The sequence below is a fragment of the Bombus terrestris genome, chromosome 9 (genome assembly GCF_910591885.1).
Source record: "Bombus terrestris chromosome 9, iyBomTerr1.2, whole genome shotgun sequence".
NCBI classification, from domain to species: domain Eukaryota; kingdom Metazoa; phylum Arthropoda; class Insecta; order Hymenoptera; family Apidae; genus Bombus; species Bombus terrestris.
The window spans coordinates 12,060,928-12,083,025 of NC_063277.1; the positions used below are offsets into that span (position 1 = coordinate 12,060,928).

The 22,098-nt window shown below is 36.0% G+C and overlaps 1 protein-coding gene across 5 annotated transcripts; it reads left to right on the forward strand.

The window, feature by feature from the left end:
• Positions 1-1,239: 1,239 nt before the first annotated feature.
• LOC100647625 (protein disabled) lies at positions 1,240-21,543 on the forward strand. 5 transcript variants are annotated; one of them, XM_048408871.1, is made up of 7 exons: positions 1,240-2,224; positions 7,216-7,388; positions 7,736-7,879; positions 11,057-11,209; positions 11,633-11,881; positions 11,989-12,240; positions 12,542-21,543. In XM_048408871.1, exons 1-7 carry the CDS (start codon positions 2,188-2,190, stop codon positions 16,643-16,645), a joined length of 5,112 nt encoding a protein of 1,703 aa, XP_048264828.1. In that variant the 5' UTR covers positions 1,240-2,187; the 3' UTR covers positions 16,646-21,543. The 5 variants fall into 5 exon arrangements, with proteins under 5 accessions (XP_048264828.1, XP_048264829.1, XP_003397721.2 ...); XM_048408872.1 differs by having other exon boundaries at positions 1,241-2,435; positions 7,216-7,430; XM_003397673.4 differs by having other exon boundaries at positions 1,241-2,224; positions 7,216-7,430.
• The last annotated feature ends 555 nt before the right edge of the window (positions 21,544-22,098 follow it).

Here is a 22,098-nt window from a genome sequence, read left to right on the forward strand (position 1 = left end):
GGAATATAACATAAAACATAACATATCTGTAATAGTATTAGATGGATTTGTATATCCTTTTTGTTAATAAAAATTGTTATTAATTATATAATATCGTTTTATACGTATTGAAATATTTTTAATCTCGTTTAAGAATATTTTTCTGATGCAATAAGCAACCTGCAAAATTGCAAAGCCAGACTTGTATATCTTATTTATCGCACTTCGTAAAATACTGCATTTAAATTCATTTAACCTTCAACATGAGGGAGATAAATCATAGTAAAGAACTTTCAGTAGTGTTGAGATTGTTAAGTTTATAAAGCTTCGTATTTACGTCAGAAAATAACAGCAAATATTGAAAACTTTTGCATACCATATATATATACCTGATATTTATTTATAAGAGATAAAAATTATAATTTTTTCAATTTTTAATTCATAATTCTTTATTTTAATGAGTGTCCTTTTATATTATCGTTCAAAAATTCATCTTGTTTTATTGTTTAAAAAGAAACAAATTGCATTTTCTTCAAAATTATCCCAATAAATAATATAACACAAATATATTTTGTAAAATTCTTAGTAGTTGTTTAGTAATTTTTAACATTCAATGTGCATGATTGATTCAAAGAACTAATTTGAATAAAATTAATAAATATCTAATTGAAATTTACAATGGAAATTTGCAATATATACAGAAGATACTAAAGTTACATAAATTGCATTGTTTATTATTTATCTTATTTTTTTATCCAGGAAGTGAATACAAAAAGGATACTTCGTTCTTTCTAGGAAAGATTCAATTTTTGCGCGCAAATTTGCAGTACCATCTATCGTCACTAGGATAAGATACATATATGTGTACATAATTCAAACTTCACATACCTATCGACTCTGTTTCGTTTATGACCCACCACCTCGCGGGAACATTCGTTTCTAATTGTATTAAAATCAAATGGAAATAAATTGAATAAATTCAGTATAATGCTCGACATTGAATATCAAAATATAAATTCATTATAGTTTTACACGATACGGATTGTATTCAACATTTCAACATTTCATACTTTGTAATGCACTAGGATAAAATAGTCCACTCTTATACACAACTGCACCACCATTAATCCGATTCTTTTGTAATATTAAACGATGAATTGTAAAAGAAAACAATGAAGAAAATGGTCGGCATTTATCGACCTATCCCAAACAATAATTACATATTACCACGCAATGACATGGTAATTTTTAATTTTCCGTCTTTCTCGCGCAACAGTAGCTGGCAACAGCCAACCATAGACGGAGAGGCATCACGAACGCCACGACATCATTTGCAGTTGCGCCACCCCGCAATGAAGGTTGTTACGAAGTATAAAAACAGCGTACCCATCGATATGTCCTCTCAGTCGATATCCAAATTGTGGGAAAAAAGGAATAATCTAATCGATATATATACAACTATAATTCGTTATCAGAAAAATCAACATTTGAAAAGTAGCTTCTCGTTTTCAGATAGTGAAAACACTAGGGGATGAAATAGAAGAGTGTAGATTCGGCGTGGAAAAGCGCGCACGAAGCGGGAAATGTTCTCTGTGGCCCCGAAGCGACGACGCCACGTACTAGGTGGTATATTATTGATCAATAAGAGAGGCTAACATGGGTGACCCGTGCCGGCAGAGGCAGCTGTTACTTCCTCCGTATTTTTACGTGACGCGCGTGTACCGCGAGAAACCGATCTTCGGACAGTGTCTAGACAAATTCTCGGCGTTTTCCCTGCGTGTTTGGGACAAAGTAGACCGTGTTCCTGGACAAGTAGTACCGACCGTACGTGAAATGCGCCAGCTTCATACTCCTGTGGAAATACACGAATCGAAGGAGACAGAGGGAGTAACGGAAGAGTAACGGCCAGCCAGGATAGCTGAAGAGGCACAAGATAGGTCGCGGGGGTGAAAGGGGAATAGGGTAGTGGGAGTGAACGGAGAGAGACAGACGGAGAAGGAGCGAACGAGTGGGAGAGCAACGGGAAGAAAGCGCGACAGAAGAGGAATCACAGAAACAGAGGGAGAAAGAGACGTGTGAGCGACATGTGTCTGTGTTGAGAATTCCATCCACGATAGTACGGCGGCCGAGGGTGCGCCGAGAGAGAAGATCGGTAGTATTCTCCTCTCCTATATCCGATACTTTCTCGTCGCCTACACGGGACTATCGATGCAGACCTTACGGAAGAAAAACAGTCCATGCAAGTGTGAGTAAAAAAAAAAGTAAGAAAAGAAAGGGAGAGAAAAAAGAAAATAAAAGCCACCCCCGTAAACGAATTTACACAAGTTTCTCGTGGATACTATTAAACTCGTGCGGTATTGACCTGTGTATCTGGTGTATACATTGTGATATACGTATCGGCGAGTTATGTGGCCTCTGATAGTCTCAGCCTGTTTCGTGGGATCTTCGACGTTCTCGTAAGAATTACGTTGTGTGATATCACCCTGTAGATCGGTCAAAGGGAGCTTTGGAATATGGCTTCCCTATTCTGTAAGAGGGAGAAAGATGACGGTTGCTCGATTTGGGCCACACAGATTAATTTCGTACATGAATAACGTAGAATGTATTGAATAAATACATGAGCCGCATAGTTCCGAAGGAGCTGATGGAATGCTGGGTACTTTTGTTGGGGACGACACTGTTAATTTTGTGGTTTTCGCGCGAGCTTTCATTACAGACTTATAATTTACCGACCGTGGTAACGTGGTTTGTTGATTTGTTTGTTTGTACGTGGCACCGCTAATAGATGGCAGCACTACATATTTCGGACACCTCATATTAAGGATTTACTACTTCTGACAATTAGTTCTACGTGGCAACAATTTTGATCCTTCGCTTTAAATTCATTGAGTTTGAACATTGCACATTCAAAAGATAAATGAATTGAATGAAACATGTATACTCAGGATATTCGTTCAGAATATATTTATTGAAAATTTCAATGCGAAATCGAAATATAAGTTGAATGTACATAAAAATAAAGAGACTAGATAAAGAAATACTCTTAAAATGTAACGTGACTTTTATGCTTGCTCGTTTTTGTCTTTTAATTAATAATGTTCTGTTCGAGTTAATATAGACATGTCCTACCCATACAAGTAAGAACGGAAATAGAATAGATATAGAATGTAACCGGTAAATCACGTTCCCCTAAAGTAAAACTCGTTTTAGATAATTGTGGCTGACAATAGACAAGCTGTGACGTAATCTTTGGAAAAGGGAATATGTGAAATATTATGTAGTAAGAGTATCGTTCATACAAATAACAATTTAATTAGAGAAAAATGTTATAGATATTACATTGTTAATACATATTATTAATATTATTATTCATATAGTATACTATTATGTTAAACTTTGTATTAGTATGACTGTAATAATCATTTATAAGAATTTTTCAAAATTGTTACATAACATTCGAATACATGTAAATTCTTATACTTTTCAACGCCATGATTTTAGCAAATAAACAATGCTGAGTAACTATGTGCAATATGTGACTAACGAATTTTTCGAGTAAACGTCATCTTAATAACTTATGAGACTTATTAAAAGTTACTTAATAATCTATCTAAGAATTTCGGTAATTAAAATTAACGAACACTTTGGACAGAAACTCGGTAATTTTAGAAGTTTCTGTGTACACACACACACGTAGAAGCACAACATTTACTAGAAATTTTAGTTTACTTGATGCACATTCTGAATTGTCTGATAACAACTTAATAGAAGATTGAACGTACTAACTCAAATTAGTTCATCGTCTACAAAAGTAGCATTTTTAGCATTCCTTGTTCCATTGTTGTTTCTGATCTATGATGTACGTTACCACTGAAATTACCACGTTAAGCAGTTTCCTGCGATATTTCTGTATCGACAAAACAATCGACGATGTTCTTGTGACATGTAAATCCAAAATATCTTCTTTGTGACGAGAGAAATTAAATCTCTATGGATCTGTTATTAATTTATTTTAGCGTGTCATCTTTCGTTTTTCTTATTCAATATACTATAGTGAGCCATTATTTTATTTATAATATAATTATTTCCTATATAATATAATTTGGCCTAGAAAATGAAATAGAGGGGAAACTTCATGTAGTTCAACGTATCTTGAGAAACGAAAAGAAGACTGAAAATTTGAACTAAGGAGAGCAGCTAGTTATTCACAAAGATAGAGAATCGTTCGAACAGTAGCACAATTTTAATCCGCTATAGCTCTGTATTAATTAAAAATTATCCTACCTACGTCTTAAGCTATTTCTTGGTCAAACTATTCATCAGGCAATGATTTATTTATTTATTCTAATATTTGTTTTGTTGTTGTTTTATTTTAATTATCTGTAAAAAATGTCTTTAAAAATTCCTCGTAACGCCTTATAAAAGATCATTCGAATAATAGTTGCCTCTATATATCCCCTAATTTCTAATTCCACCTCTAGTACTAAATTTATTATAGTCGAATCTGATTAATTACTGTATAAACACAAGAATAAACGCAGCCATGTGCAAGTACATTTTATGTAGCCACTGTACGTACCTTATCGATTCGTCATTATTCTTTCCATCAATACCATCGCGTAGCATAATTGTGACTGGGGTAGACTAATTAATTAGTATATAAATACAGCAATATATACAGTGTACAAATAGTTTTGTACCCTTAAGATGCATCCTAACGATCCATATTATTCCATCGACCAATACTTTTACTTGCTACGTATCACCTACTATAGTCGTGACACCGGTAAACTAATTCATTAGTATACAAATATCATAATAGATATAGCGGTGCACAAATATTTTCGTAGTTACCGTATGAGTCTTATCGATCTATGATGCTATTCCTTCGATAAATATTTTGACGTACCATGACGCAGAATAGTTGTGACAGCGACAGACTAATTAATTAGTATACAAATACCATAATAGATATAGCGGTGTACAAATATTTTTGTAGTTACCGTATGCACCTTATCGATCTATGATGCTACTCCTTCGATCAATATTTTGATGTACCATCACGTAGTATAGTTGTGACAGTGTTAGGCTAAATAGGCAGCGTGCATCGACTAAAACCAAGGACTAGAACGGGATACAAAGGGCGTACAAAGGTGACCGCGTTGATGGGGTGGGAAGGGCATGAATTGGTTATCCGGATAGAAGCTCGAGTATCGACAGTTGGCGTTCTCCACTCGAGTCGCACGAGTACGTTCAAACAAATGCGCCGGTGTGCCTAGTGGCCATTAAAGTCGCGAGGGGTCGTGCAAAGTGTGCGTTAAAGAAGCTGTGCGCGTTCATGTTAGAATGGGGTGTGCACGGACATTTCGATAAATTGTCTGTAGAAAGGCAAATCGAGGAGGCACGAGTGGCCAGAGATTAAGACTCGCGAGGGGATGCCTGCTTGATGATTGAAAGAGAGAATTTTCTATATGATGGTCGAGATGACTGTAGGGTAGCGATGGTGTATGTTTAATGGCAATTGAAAGCTGCCGAAAGCAGTTGTTTATTCGTTGGTAAAATGATAAAGAATTTTATGAGATGGAAACGTATCATACGAAACGAAACGAAGTATCGAAATTTATAAGAACGTTGTCGACTTTGATATTGTAGTTTCTCGATTCGATCGTTGCTGTCGTTCGTAGTTGAAAACATTTTACGTTTTTTTTTTTTTTTTTTACAAAATAAGATGCTTTTTTATATCTCGTTCTTAATACACTACCGCTTGGAGGATCTAGTTTCAGACAGATGAAAATAAAACGGCAAGTTTTGAGAGCTCTGACATCTAGTTTTATTAAGTAAGATTACTTCGCGATTAGAATTGAATCCAATAATAATCGTGATTTGATATTTCGAAACAGAGTGCCGAAATATCAGACAATTTAAAGATCACGACGATGATTTCCCTCGTCTAATTTCGAATTAATCGTCAACGTTTTACTCTTAAATTCGTCAGCAACTGGCTATATTATATAGGCTTAACGAGATCAATTTTCCAGCGGACAGAGGACGAAGAACCGTGCAACGACTAACAAAGTAACGCGAAATCTGTCGCGGTTGGTGCTCGTTTTAATATCCCTGCATGCGGTCCGGTTGAAGCCGGGACCAACTTGAATCCCGTACGACGTGATTCTATCGAATTATCGAACTCGAAACAGCGGGGATTCGAAACGATCCGTTGGCAATGGTTTCAAGCCTCTTGAACTTAATATCGATCGACCACACGATCAGTTCGCCCGGTGAAAGCATCAAACGAGAATCCTTTCGAGTATCCTTCGGATAAGCAATTTACTTCTCCTTCCTATTACTCGCCTCTCCTTTTCTACGAATAATAATTCGATCTTCGAGCCTTTCTCTTTTTTCCTTCTGAATGGAGACATATCGGTAGATGAAACGTTATTTAATAATTCTCGAGTGCGTAGGAAATTGCATAGGGTTGAAACACTGAGTATTACTACTTGTAATGAGAGGAGCAATTCTACTTTTGCGAATGATTTACGAAATCGTTTAGAAGGTAGTAGCGATTTAGATTCCTCGATAGACTCGTTGATAATTTAGCGATATAGATTCTCCTCCTTCTCTTATCGATATTTGTATTAATTAAAACTTTTTTTTTATTTAATTTAGGATCGTTCGAAACTACTTATTATTATTACTACTTATAGATTGATAAGTGTTTTCATTTTTGAAAATAAGCGAAAGCTTGTGGATTTTTCATTGGACGAATAAAGCTCTTATATAAGTTGTCCTTTTTCCTCTATCGAAATTTATAGACTCGTTTCAATATTTCCTCCTTCATCGAGGTTAAAGTTCAAATATAGAATAGGTATTACGAGTATTTTTACCTTTTGAAGGAAGTATTTCTGTTTTCAGAGAAATAATTAGCGAAATCCATTACAAGCAATATTTTTCAACCCGTGAATAAATAACGCCCTTACGATTGGATTCTTTCTCCTTATGGAAATTTTATTCAATGGAACTTTTTCATTTACTCGGGTTGGAGTTGAAATGCCGAGTATTACTACTTATTATTCGAAAAATATGCATGCTGGTTACTCGAGAAATATTTCCACTCTCTTAAATCGTAGCGGAGATTTATTACGAACGCTGTCCAACTTTCTTTCTTTATTTCTTAATTGGAAAAAACATTTATTTGTTGAAACGATAGAAATAATCTTGTTTGTGGTTGTTTCGCAGTCAAGAACGAACCAACCCGATTTCTTGGGGAGGGTGTGTCGTTCAAGGCGAAGCTGATTGGCATATTGGAAGTATCGGAAGCACGCGGGGACCGGATGTGCCAAGCAGCTTTGGCGGATCTGAAGATGGCGATTCGAGCTGCCGGTGAACACAAACAACGAATCGCCGTTCAGGTCAGCATCGATGGATTACGCTTGCGGGACGAGAAGTCTGGGGTAATGACTCTCAAAAATGACAACCATAACAAATTTCATAATAAATTAACTATCCGATAACAAATGATAAAAGTAAAATATTAACTTTCTCAAGAGAAATATTCGTCAAGGATTACATTTTTCAAAGATTGGATATTACATTTTTTTTTTTTTTTAAGTAACCAAATATTTTAGCAGTGTTTTATTCGATTAAAATAAAACATTTTTTAAATTTTGGTAACAAAATATTTTTTTTTTTAGTTAGTTTTGTGTATATGTACATAAAATGGATAGTTTTTTACATGATCAAAATTTGTTTGTTCCAGGACTGTCTGTATCACCATCCTGTACATAAGATATCGTTTATCGCGCAGGACATGAGCGATTCGAGGGCTTTTGGTTATATTTTTGGGTCACCAGACACGGGTCATCGTTTCTTTGGCATCAAGACAGATAAGGCAGCAAGTCAAGTAAGTTTTTCATAGTTTTCATCGAGTGCATCTTATCTTCTATCGCGTTAATCAGAAAACCTATGAGATCTAAATATCGATAGTAAGAAGTTGATTTTGTTATGCCTCGTTTGCTCGTTGGTAAGAACAACAGATTATAATTTGTGTATAATTCCTATTTTAATGTTTGAATAATAACTTTTATAAATGAAGTGTAATAAGAGAATGGGAAACAGGTGAAATAAAATTTAGAAAAAGTGACAAGTTGCTGTATTACTCTTAAATCGTGCTATCTCTTAAATGGTTAATTTAACGAAATTTACGAATAAATCAGATTTATGAATTTTTACACGTATGATTAATCACAATAAGTTCCTATCACGTTATAAACGTATTTTAATGCTACATTTCCCACTCGATTTTATAATTAGCAATATTATATTCATATCTGTCTTACAACCGGAATTACAATTTTATTCTATTTATATCCTAATACCTTTGAAATATTTGCATTAATTATCTGCTAATGTACCTTATCGATTACTTTACCAACGAGTAATATGAAATTACTCGACTAAAAACAGTTGACTTTATGTACCCAATCAAAATGAAATTAATCGACAATTTTCTACGATCATTAAATTCGCTCTCCGGGAATCCTTAATTGGCGAGTTGAAGCTACTAAGAACAACGACGATTAAACACTAACGTCTACCCTGCGATAATTCGCGTTAAACCTGACACAACGCACGTTCGTCGTCGAAAGTTTAAAAAATGAACGATAATTAGCGAACCACAGTCGACATAAGGAAACCGTTTAGTCTGTGTGATCGATAAAAAGCGAGAGGCGATGGACGCAAGAACAGCCCGGCATTATATCGTCACCGGCACGGATATTGCCTTTGAGAAACAACAAAAGAACAAGGTTGGTACGCGTTGATTCGATAGGAGAGCCGTTCGTGCGCGAGTACGATCCTTAAACGTGGGTCTACAACCGTGTCATTTATCGTGAACGATTCGCTTTGCCGAGGCAAGGGGATCTAAAATGATATTTGTCCAATCCGGAGAAGCAATATCGACCTCGGTACCTCCTGTAATTCCGCAGGGGTATGTAAATAATTGCATTATAGGATTCAGTCTGCCGCCCTAACGATACACCGCGGGAGATTGTTGTTCGATTATACGCGATTCCCTTCGTACTCGTTCAAAGAGATTGCGATTTCTTCGTGGCCCTCGTCTCTCTCTCTCTCTCTCTCTCTCTCTCTTTCATTTTCCCTCTTTTCTCTATTCCATTTTGCAATACTATATATATATTTAGATATATTTTTAAGATTTAATAGATATATTCTTGAAGCAGAGGAAAATTTTCCCTCTTTTCTCTATTTCATTTTGCAATACTATATATATATTTAGATATATTTTTAAGATTTAATAGATATATTTTTGAAGCAGAGGAAAATTTTCCTTCTTTTCTCTATTTCATTTTGCAATACTATATATATATTTAGATATATTTTTAAGATTTAATAGATATATTTTTGAAGCAGAGGAAAATTTTCCCTCTTTTCTCTATTTCATTTTGCAATACTATATATATATTTAGATATATTTTTAAGATTTAATAGATATATTCTTGAAGCAGAGGAAAATTTTCCCTCTTTTCTCTATTTCATTTTGCAATACTATATATATATTTAGATATATTTTTAAGATTTAATAGATATATTTTTGAAGCAGAAGAAAATTTTCCCTCTTTTCTCTATTTCGTTTTGCAATACTATATATATATTTAGATATATTTTTAAGATTTAATAGATATATTTTTGAAACAGAGGAAAATTTCAAAGGACAAAATTGGATAGTACTATTGGGTTGGTAACTAAGTGATCGCGGCTTTTATCGTTATCACCTAATGACAAAGTCCGCAATCACTTAGTTGCCAACCCAATATATGAGCGGTTCACAGATCAACTCACTGATATTGGTGCTTGTATTAGATACGATATGAATTGATGTGTACACAATGACATCAATTTTCTCCATTTCTGCTTTGTGCAGCAAACCGATTTGACAGATACGTGTATTAACACTGGGACGATTAGGATAGTTAAAGAAGAAGAAGGAAGAGGAAACTTCAATTCCATTAATGGAATTTTCGGGAATTTGAATGATTTTTTCGAAAGTAGACGGATGAAAGTATATTTGTTTGAATTGGGTATCTTTACACGTACCATTCATTTGCATCTCTTTGATATAAGTTTCGTTACTTACTTTGGTCGTCGGTAGTTCTGGCGTTATTTTCTTATATCTATAAGCTTAGTCGTACTCTGCCCAAGGCTTTTAATAAGAGCGTTCAAAAGCTCTTTTACTATACTTCAAGCATTTCTACGTTCGAATCTCAATATTATTTGAAACGTCACTTTGGTTTCCCGATATTTCCAACAAGATGCGATTTTCTTTCGTGAACACTGTGAGTGTTCTTCATTCTTTAATAAGCAAGAGCCTGTAGAATTCCATTATCTTCCCATTTCTTAAATTTCGTAGAAGAATTAATTTTAACTAATTAATGTTTAATTGGGTTACAACGAGAATAGCAAAAGCTGTCGATGGAAATCGCTACACGTAGTATACGCAACTTCGCCTATTTTGCATGATTTTACGTAGGAAAAGGTCAAAGCAGTAGTCTAATTACGTATATTTTACTGTTTGAAATATCGTGCTCGTAGTAATAACATTAGAACATTGTATGACGTTTACACGAAACTTCACCGATTAGAATGTTTTGCAATTAAACAGGTTAAAGGTTATCGATAAGTGTAAGAGAGAGAGAGAGAGAGAGAGAGAGAGGGGATGTGGCTGACCATGTGTCTAGACTGTAAGAGAGAGGCACACGTAATAGAAGGGGAATAGGCCATAAGTGACTGCGGACCGTGTATAGTCAGGCGCGTTTAGTATATCAGTATAACACAGGACGTAACTCTCAACAGTGCATTATTTCGAAGCGTGTTCGAATCGAAAGGTATCTCTAAAGTAATAAGAATTTGCGTTTGACATTTTTATATCGTGTCTCCGTTTTAGTTTTCAGTTGAAGTAAAATTGTTTGCTTTTATTAGCAAACTTTTGTACCAGGGTTATATTAATGAAATACTCCAAGTTCCTGAATTGTAAAAGCATTTTTACTTAAAAATTTTATTGCAGGTGGTAATCGCGATGCGAGACTTGTTTCAAGTGGTGTTCGAGTTAAAAAAGAAGGAGATCGAGCTAACGAAGCAGCACTTAGAGCAGAACGCTATAAACGTTATTAAATTTCATACGACTGGCATCTTTGTCGAACCTACCCCTGACACTAAAGTAATTGTCATTTCCTTTCTAACTATATTTGTATCTTCACGGTCTTTTCAATAACAGCCGCTAGTTTTAAATGTTTAATAATTTATTATACGGTGGTGTGCCAAAGTTTCGGGCCACTTCCTTGCTTATTTATACTTCGAGTATCTGAAAAAGCTGTAACCAATATTTGGTATAAGATATAGCAAATGAACAGGATAACAAATTAACATCGTTATGCTGTTGTATAATATTAAAGTTGTGTATAGTATATGATTATATTCTGATGCTAAAGTTAAAATTCTTTAAAATGTCACTTTTGAAATATAAAGTGAAAAACTGATCTGGCTGGAAATTTATGCACCCCATTCTTTAACATGTAAAATATACAATTTTGGAACAATCTCATTATTAAATATTTAATATTGTTAAATCGTTTTGCGACAGGGTGCAGCAGGATCAGAGTCCTCTCTTCTTCGGGTAAGGAATGCTAATTCGGAGGCGGATAAGTCAACTGATAAACGAAACGAGCCTCAAAGTGGCGTTATTAGGGATTTATTAGATATACAATTCGAATTGGACTCTCTGCAGCAAGGTATCCATCACATGGACAAAATTACCCCTGAAAATCCACCACCTTCCGCTGACGATCTCTTTGAAACCGATCCATTCGGTGATTCTTTCGCGAATATGAAGGTATGTAAAAAATTAGTCAACTTTAATATCTAGTATGCTCTTATTTTTTAGATTATTTCGTTAAAATAATATGTTTTGTTTAAAACATTCTTTGTGTATTTTTGTAGCTCGAAGATACTGTACGAGCAATTCTACCACCACCACCATCATCCTCTAAAAGAGGCCACCTAGAGCGACAACAAACGGTTCCAGGCACCCAATCGTCGATCACGTCGAGTCCAGCGACCACTCTGACTAGCAAGACCCCTCCACTTCAAAGTACAATTCAGTGGTTCGACAAAGAAACCGAGAATCTCTTTAGTGACAGTGAGCTCACCAGCTCGGCTAAAAATACACCGGTTAAAAAGGAACTGGAAGAGGTAAATATTTATTATATATATATATTAATATTATGGTGGTATTAGAGAGAATAAATTATTTCGAATATTTTAACTCGGACTGTAAATAATATAATTATTCTCTAAGTTCCCTAAGTTAAAACTGTTGATTTTTTAAAAACATTGAGGAGCCAGGTTGCTCTATTACTATGATCTATTACTATTATATGATCGGTCACAATTATTGATTTTGATTCATGAAGTCTTTCCAAACTCTCTATCGACTCTCTGTCATTTTATTTATGTTTTTAATTAAATACTTTGTATTTGATGATTGTTACAGACCCAAGCCAAGAGCCCACAAATAGACGTGTTCACGGAGTTGGACCCGCTAGGAACTGGTTTAATAAAACCTTACGTAGACAAGAAGGACTTCTTCCAGCACCTGAAGAATCCTCCCAAGAAGGTGTTAAAAGATTTAGTGTCTACTAATTCGGCAGACACGTTCCCAACGAACTTTAACGTCCTCTCAGAACCCATAGAGTCAGTGAAACCACGAAACGACATAGTTCCCAAAGAAAATCAATTTGAGGACACAAACTTTGCGAATTTCGATCGATTCGACGAAAATGAGGCGATTCAATCAGTTTTCACGCGCAGTGATTCGTCCAGAAAATCAGATATAACGCCTAGAACGACTCATCATCAACCTCTTTCTGTGGCTTTGCCTCCTGAAGACTCTTCTACCTCGAAATCCTCTGGAATCTCGACTATTCCCACTTCCGCAGGCGTTTCTTTGCTCGGTAGAATAGACAAAGACTCCACAGAATCCACGCATGGCTTGGTAAAGCTTCCCAGTCCTATAAAAACTACGCGCCAGAAAGAATTTGACATTGATATCACCGGCAGCAAAGTACCATCTATGGACAAACCATTCCCAGTAGATTTCTCGACAGTCAGCGATTCACCAGCATCTCCACTAAAGTCTTGTCCCTCCGACGCTAACTCCAGACTATCCACTTCGTCCGCGGAATTGGAACTCGTACCTGAACCTCCTCCTCGAGGAATTGCTAACATTCTAATCAACCCTCCTCCTCTGCCACCGAAGAAGCAGGGCGTCAGGGGTGTTGTAAAGCCTCCTCCAAGGCCGCCGCACACAGATACATACTTCCACTACGACTTCCCTGAAAGAGAGCCCGTGGCAACAAGCGACAGGAACATGAGTCCGTCGAGGGACGCGAAGAGTCAGTCAGATGACAATTTCAGTCCGCCCGTTCAGTTGTCTAGCAAATCGGATTTGATAAGCGTGATGACCACGTCGGCGTTCGAGGACTCGTTTAGTTCTATGGTGCCCACCACGAATTTGTCCTCGTTTTTCACTTCCACTTCCAGTTCGGCGACTGGACCCAAAAAGACGAAACCTTCGTTGGATATCACTCTAAGCCAATTAACGTCTGCCAATTTAGATGAATTGGCGAGCAGTTTAGGGATGACTGTAAAGGAGTTGACTAGTCTAACTCTTCAACAGTTGACTGAATGCTTGGCCACTCTCTCAGCCAAGGAAGCTGCTGCTAGCGATAGCGAGGAACCAGTTCCTATAAAGCAAGAGCAAGTCAGTACTGTGCAAGCACAACCTGTATCTAGCATGGTGCAACCGAAGCCGTTCAACGAGCCCCAACTTTTTACTAAAACGAACATTGACCAGGAGACTAAGCAGGATGCTACTTACGATAAGTACGCTGTTTTTAGAGAACTGTTGGAGCTGGAACAAATGGAGAAGAACGAAGAGAACGTCATGAAAGATTTCGCGGAGGAAGAGGAAGTGACAAAAGAGGAGTTTGAATTAGTTAGTCAACAACAAGAAACCAGCGAAGAGATCAGATCAGAAACTTTGGCTACTCTGGTGAACCTAACGGTGAAACTTCCGCCTAGTAACGAGGATCTGACAAAGGAAGAACAAATTGAAGCAAAGTCTGAAGACACAACTGAACTTTCTTCAAGTTTGACATTTGAAAAGATTCAGTCAATTGAACTAGAAAGTAAAACAGAACCAGTGACAGAGCCTGAAGTATCGACAGATTTATTGACGAAACAAGAAGAAGAGGAATCTGACAAAACGAAAGTTATAATCGACATTGAGGAAAGAACAGAAGAACCCGAGCTTATTGACAAACCTAGCGAATCCAACGAGGATTCTGATAAACCAGAAATAAAAGAAACAACTACAGAAGAGGGTAATGGGCCCTTGGTTGAAGTAAATAAAGTTGAGGTAAAGTCTTCTGTATCTATATCCAGCGACAAATACGCGGCTTTACGTGAGATTATAGGCGAACCAGAACCACCAGTCAAACAACTTGACGAAGATACACCGAATTCCACTAGAATGTCTCCTGTGATTCAATTGTCGACCCAGCAAAAGACTTCAGCCGAAGTGGAGTTGCTAAATCTATTTTCTGATACGCCACCACCTTCCAGTCCTAAAAAGCAGTCTAAAAATGAGGAAGACTCGAGTTCTATGGGGATGGATATTTTTGAAGAGATTAAAATGTTAAGCAGCAGTGGACACGCACCAAAAACCAAGTCTCTAATTCCTGAAGATATCTTCTGCCCATTTACAGAATTAAAACCAGAAAGAGATGAGAGTAAAGACGATAGCAGTTGGACGAAGTTCGATACAGGTCTCTTCGTTTCAGATAGGCCCCCTTCTGACTGTCCTCCGTCGATTAGTAGAACTTCGCCGTGGTCTCCTGATGGAAAAGAGTTCCATAGAGAAGCGTCTTTTAAAGGAAGCATGTACCAACAATCAGGCGACAGTGACAACGAGTGGAAAGACGAGGAAGAGAGCGAGGAGAGCAATGGAAGGGTACGAGATGGCAGATTTAGATGTAGCCACTATCCAAGATTCGATGCTCCTTTCGGCGATAGGAGCTTCTACGAGGAAACAGGTGGTCCGGGGAGTAAACGAGACAGAGGCTTCCGGGATAAGATGACGGAGAAGCCTCGCGATTCTGCGTGGATCAAGAATTCCGGACACAGGCCTCGTGACTCTTCTCCGTGGCACGATGAGAGTCAATGGGAGAAAGAGCCCAAGCATTATCCTCATAGAAAGATGCAGTATAAGGACGAAGAAGAACACTATGAGGGTCACTGGAAATGCAGATCGAAGCCTCAACGTTGGAACTGGCCACACGAGCATGGACCCTTTTATGACGAGGAAAGAAAAAGGAAAATGATGCTGTGGAAGGAAGATAGGTTTGGTAGCCAAGAAAGTATGGGATATGACGATGACGATAGGTGGTCTAGAAGGAAATATGAGAGAAGACGATGGGATGAGGATGCCAGATTTTGGAATAGGAGATCAACGGGTCCACCAGATTCTGACTATCCTAGTAGAGAAAGTTACTATTACTATAGAGAAAGCAGGGAACGACCACACGATTATCCTTCAGCTTGGAACGAAGATTATGGCTCCGATAGACCAGGAGACGATTCCCCAAGGTATAATCAATCAGGTAGAAAGCGACACTGGCCGAAGAGGCCAAATAGTGCAAACGAGGGACGCAACGCTGACATGGTCTATCCTGAATTCCGAGGAAAATTCGGCACCTCCAGGTCTGAGTGCAATGATAATGACTCTGATCCATATGTAAGATCTTCGCAACGTTCCAGGAGTCGTCAAAGTTATTGGGGTAGCGATCAGGAGTATGACAGCTGGGCGGATAGACCTTATTGGTCCGAGGAACTAGATACCAAGAGTGAGAGTCTTCATCGAAAGAGAATACCCAGGCACAAACCTCGTCAGCCTCACACAAAGACCCAGAGTCCATTTGAGGACGACTTTGCCCAAACTGTAGAACACGTGGACCCCTCTACCGTGGAATCTCTGGCTACAGCGGAGACACGAATTCGTTCTGAGGGCAGTGATCGGAAACCATCACCACAGAGTCCTTCGTTTACCACGAGGTATCCGAAGGCTCCTAGGAGAGCGATGGGTATGGACGAGGTCTACAGCAAAAGATCTAGTTACTTCGAAGATGATTTACCCTTCACTGCTACTGGTATGGGCGATTCACCCGATAGACAAAGGCTTCCTTCTGACCAAAAAGCTACGCCTGAAGAGCTTCCCTGCGAATCCAAGGATGCTCATCAGACGACTGACGATTTTGTATCAGGGGACGGCAGCCGTGATTCTTTCTTCAATGGGCACCTGAGATACGACGACGACGCGTTCGCTTTTAAGTCAGAAATGGAAGACAACGTCTCTGAACACAGAGCGACCACTTTACCTTTGAAGAATCATGGGCGACAAGGAAAGTACTCTGCTGGAAGTAATAATAATAATAATAACAATAAGTCGAGGAACGATCAGCATATTAGGAAGTCAGAATCGGTGAATATATTTGTCAGGGAGAACGATCCGTTCGGGGATGACGATTTCTTCGATTGATGGGTCGTTAGAGAAGTGTTTTACCTTAATAAGCACGGTGCTGGACATTTCGATGAGGTTTCACGCGTCAGTTCCGGGTTTTCGGAGATGGTGCTGGGGTGATTCGACGAGGTGCGTTTACTTTATCTGTACAAGAACGTACCGGGCTTTGAGCTGTCATTGCTCTATTTAGTCCTCGAGTTAGAGGTGGACTGTTATCGCGTACCATCTATATTTTTTTTTTTTTTTCGGCTGGGTTTAGACTATCATGGAGGCAGTAAGCGTTGGTTGATGAAGATTATTAAGCGACAATAGGACTTGAATATTGCGTTCCGTTGTTTAGAATTGTGGAGAGCTTAGTAAAGGTTGAATTCGAGTACTCGTGATGTGGTGATAAAGTAACGATTAGTAAATGATTTTTGCATTTACCTTTTTTAATTTTTTGGATATTTATATCTTAGAAAGGTTAATAGAAGATTATTTTAGGTTTCAATTGAGAAATTTTTTGTAATTCCAATTGATTGTAGATGATAATAGGGATCACGTGTGTTGGTCAATGACATTGAATACAATCTACTCTAGCTATTTATTAATTTCTAATACCATACCAAAAAGAAGTGCCGGATCAAGAGATGAGCCAGGTAGCAACTTAACATGAAACCTCTTTTTGTTTATTGCATCAACAGTACAGCATTACAGTAAAAGATACATTCCAAATAAAAATATTTCTATCACGTCGTGTCCATTCAGAAAGTTTCCAAATGCGTATAAAGAAAATTTATTTCTTAGAATTCCAAAATCGTATCCTTCGACCTGAAGTTCAAATTCGTTAAAAAATAAATATATAAAACAGATATTTTTAAACGATTAAAACTTATTGCCTCCATTATAGCTAAGAATATGTTGTTTAGTTGAGATTTATTATTAAATAGTGCGAATGTGAACTAGAAATGATTGAAAGTGACATAAACGCGTTCTTTTATGGTTGATCCACTATTAGGTCCATCGGTGAAGAGGATTCGTCTTAACGTATCGATAGCGAGATATCGATGGGGTACGAGATACGTACCGACTGCTAGTCATTGTTTTAATAAATTTGTACATAATGTTATATCGGCGTTAGCGTGAAATTGATTCGTCGATCGGGGTCTGTATATGTGCGGTACAGTTTGTATGGCCAATTGTTTGCCGTAATCTTGACGCGTACTTTCAATTCCTGATCATCGGTCCATAGAGTGTAATTATGCTTAGGTTCGAAGTAAAGTGGGATGCTCCGTAAAGTTTATGTTAAACGTTAATTTACAATATTTTTATTTAGTCGACGTGAAATTATCCATGATCGAATGGTAATTTTCATCGTAGATGGCTCACGACAGTCTCAGTTAGTTTACTTAATTTTTATAGAGTGTTTTATCTTAATTTGTATTCTGTATTTGAAGTGATATCAAGTCTATCACATGATAAAATACATAATTTTAACAATGAAACAGAGACTGTTGTGATTCAATGACGTTTATGAGACTGACGTTTATAATGATTAATAATTTGATCATAAGACGAATATTAATATCTTGATAAGGCGAGAATTGAACATTTTTTCGACAAAGACTATCTCGTTTTGTGTGCCATGGAAATTATATTAATTCTGTTAATCGAATTTGCGTGACATTTAATGAAAGAATTAGGCAACCAAGCTTTTCTTCTTTTCATGAGTTAATTAATTTCTTTTTATGGTGGTAAATGAAATATTCTGTTTGATTTATATTTTTATAAAATCTTCCAACATTTTCTTATGAGCATTCCACTTTTTCACAACTGATTGTGATAGTCAATCACATTCTTGTTTTGTTCGTTTCATACGATCACGATGCTAGTCATGTCCGAGTGAGTTAGGGTTATTATATAGAGAATATAGGCTTGATCGCCAATAGTTATTGCAATTGAAATGGTTAGACATCTTTCAATTTGTATTTTGTTCTTTCGCATTTCTTCCCAAAGCAAAATTTAACTAATTATTTTGGTTCGCACACTTTCATGCTTTTGCTATAATGAGTTGGTAATTACATTCTTTTCGATGCAAGCAAAACAAAAGGCATCCTGATTAAATTATAAGAATATTTTATTTACTTGTATTCCAATGTTATTAATAATTTATTTGAACATTTTATTTATACTTTTATATATTTTACAAAGTATCCATGTTCAAATAAACTATATATTCTATAATTAATGGCTATAATGAAATTTATGATATTATTTTTATGAATTACATTCGTTTTTGGCTTACGTCATTTCAAAAATACAAAAATATTGAAAGAAATTTTCAGAAAATATCGAAGTAATTCTTCGAAAAAATGCCTAACAATTTCAGATGCAATAACTTCAACAATGAACGCCTGAGAGGATCTCATTCGATAGTTAGATTGTTCGGAACGTTGGAGAATGAAAATGTGACTTTTATACGTTTTTTGACTGGGACGATCATCGTTCGTAGGTCGAATCGATACTGTATTAAGGACAAAGTAGATTCGATGATCGATTGTCGATCAAAGACGAAAAAATGGGACAAAGGGAGAAAAGACGAAATGAAGAAAATCTCCGTCAGTCTAGATAGTTTACAATTGCAATTTATTTACAACAAATAGAATCAATCTTAAATGATCTTTTATTTATTGTTTATTTGCAATAGAAAAATTGTATATGTACTTTTATATTTTATATTTATTTCAGTTATTTATACGTAGATAGATGTTGATAATTTATGATGAATGCATTTAACGCTTGAAACGACGAATTATTCATTATTTATTTAATTTATTAATGGAGCCTTGGATCTGTTTAAGGATATGAATTATAGTCAGAGCTTTACTGACAATAATATAGCTTGCATGCAATTCCACTCACCGAATATGAGACGGTGAATTTCTGTTTGATCATTTGTGTGCCTCGTGAAGAAATCAAACGTCAAAGGAGGAAAAATTAATTTTAATTTACACAAATATGTTTATCGATGTAACGATGCTTATTAAGAAGAATGGGACAAATTGTGTGAATTTGTAATTAAAAGTGTAACATGCATATTGCAATTAACCAAAGCTAAAGATTTTTTTACGTAGCATTCGCAACATTATTCGCTTTATTAAAGCAAACGGAGAACCGTCAATGGCAATAATTGTGTTAAAGCGTAGATTGTAATAACGTGATTTTGATTTTTGAATTATAACGCGGCTTAATTGAATGAAAAAACAAAAAAACAAAAATATTAATGTTCGACGTTATTAACTATTAACCCTTGTGTGAGCAACCGGGTAGTCATTTTTATAATTCTTTAAATAAATTTCCATGTTCTTATAAAGATATCACAAAATATCGTTATACATCTCCGAGTCTCCATGTGTTGGGCACTTTTATATCGAGCTGTGTGTTTCGAAATAGACTTTCATAAAAAATGTTGCAGATATTAAAGCTTCAATTTGCTTATATATTTCTTTGTCTAACACTTTTCGTTCGGAGAACTATAGAAATTTGTAAAATTTTTATTTTACAGAATCGACGTAAAATTTATAAAAGATCTCTTAAATGTCAAAGCTTCCAATCTATTTCTACACTTGTGTTAAACATAAGCGCTATTAACGAAGAATTACGTTCGCTGGAGAATTTCTTTGCCAAATTTTCATTCGTAAATCATCTTAGTTGCGATCTATCTTACATGGACATTCGAGTATTCTGAGTTATTGGACAAGCGTGTATTACAAGTAGACCACGAATGTTCATGCAAATTTATATTTCTATGAACGTAACTAAAGAAACGAAATTTAGGTGGAAATTTCTTTCGCACTTAGAATATCACAATAAATAATTCGAATATAACACGGTCTACCTGTAAGTTTAATGCTTTGGCTACTCTTTTGTAAATTTAATTTGTTTCAAAAACAAAAATCGAAACAATGTTTAAATAATAAATGTTTGGATTAATTTCTTGATACTTCTATAAGAACATACGTTATTCTTTTATAAAGAAAATATGGGAATAAATGCCTGATAGATCACACAAGGATTAAACGACGAGAAAAGGAGAGAAACCACTGTAAAACACAAGGAATATATACCTCCAATGTGTTGCATTGCACGCAACTTCACCACTAACATTGTTTCAACCACCACGAAATTTCTACACCCACGAGAATAAGAATTCGTAATTTCTTCGATAATAATAGTAACATCTGTGCAATATATCACGACCACTGAAAACACTATTCAGGGATTTTAGCTAACAAAGTACTTAAGCAAATATGTAAAACCTTTTTGCACGGTGAAAAGGTATGAATGATTTGTTACGAGGAAAAAGACTACGATTTTACATGAACGTAGTTAATACATTATACAAGATAACATTTAAAACGAAAGACAAGGAAGAAGGGGAAAAATTTACGACAAAGATAAAACTATACCAAACGCTTGATTTTTACGATAAGAGAGGAATTATCTGAAACTTGTAATTGAATAGAGCAAGTGAGTATATATATACTTATTTCTGTCTGGACGTGTAAGTGATTAGCGAAAACGGAAAGTTCCATAAGCAGGACGAAGGACACGAATAATAAGCGTAAATAGTGTAATAATTATGAAATGAAAGAAAGGGGAATAAGAAACTAATTTGACGACGTTTAGAACACAGTACTCCGCATCGCTATAATAAAATACGATAATACATTGGTGACTTTATGTATGCGCTATTAATCGTGGGATATTGTCATGTTTTTAATACGACCAGATATCGCGATGACGACTTATTCCGTGCGTTATTGTCAGTCTCCCGGTGAACACGAGTCGCAGTACCATACTAAAATGAACGGAACCGTTCGAATAAATTTTCACTTTAAAAATGTTGGAACAGAATAAATTTCTTTTGGAAGAAACCTGCTATGACTCTTTGATCGTTTGCATGCGACACATTCGTATTCCATCTTCGTTTCTAGGAAGGCTAGTTCTAGTAAGTATAGTTTCGTGCTATTCTTTTGTTTCTTCTTTTTTCTTTTTTTTTTTTTGGTGATTTGTGAATTATTTCCTGACGTTATTTGTGTCAAGTGATGTAAAATTTCTTGATAGCGTTGTATGTATAACTCTCCTTTCGGAAAAATGATCGTTAACGACAAAATAATTTTGAAACGATACTTGTATTTAGATGCACAGTGAATATTAAATTTTTCTAGCGATAACGATAACGGTAACGCAATTTAAGATGTCATTTTTATTACCTTCGTATTGTATGAGACATTACGTTTTGAAATTTACAAGGTATATTTTATCCTTCCTTTTTATACATGAAATTATATTGAACTAATGCAAAACATGTATTAAATTAACTTCGATTTCTCAAATCCCATAGTACATCACAGAAAAACGTTACGCAAAAATATACGAAATTAATAAACAGCGAAACGATATCTTACCAATTGTTGTAGAAATACTCG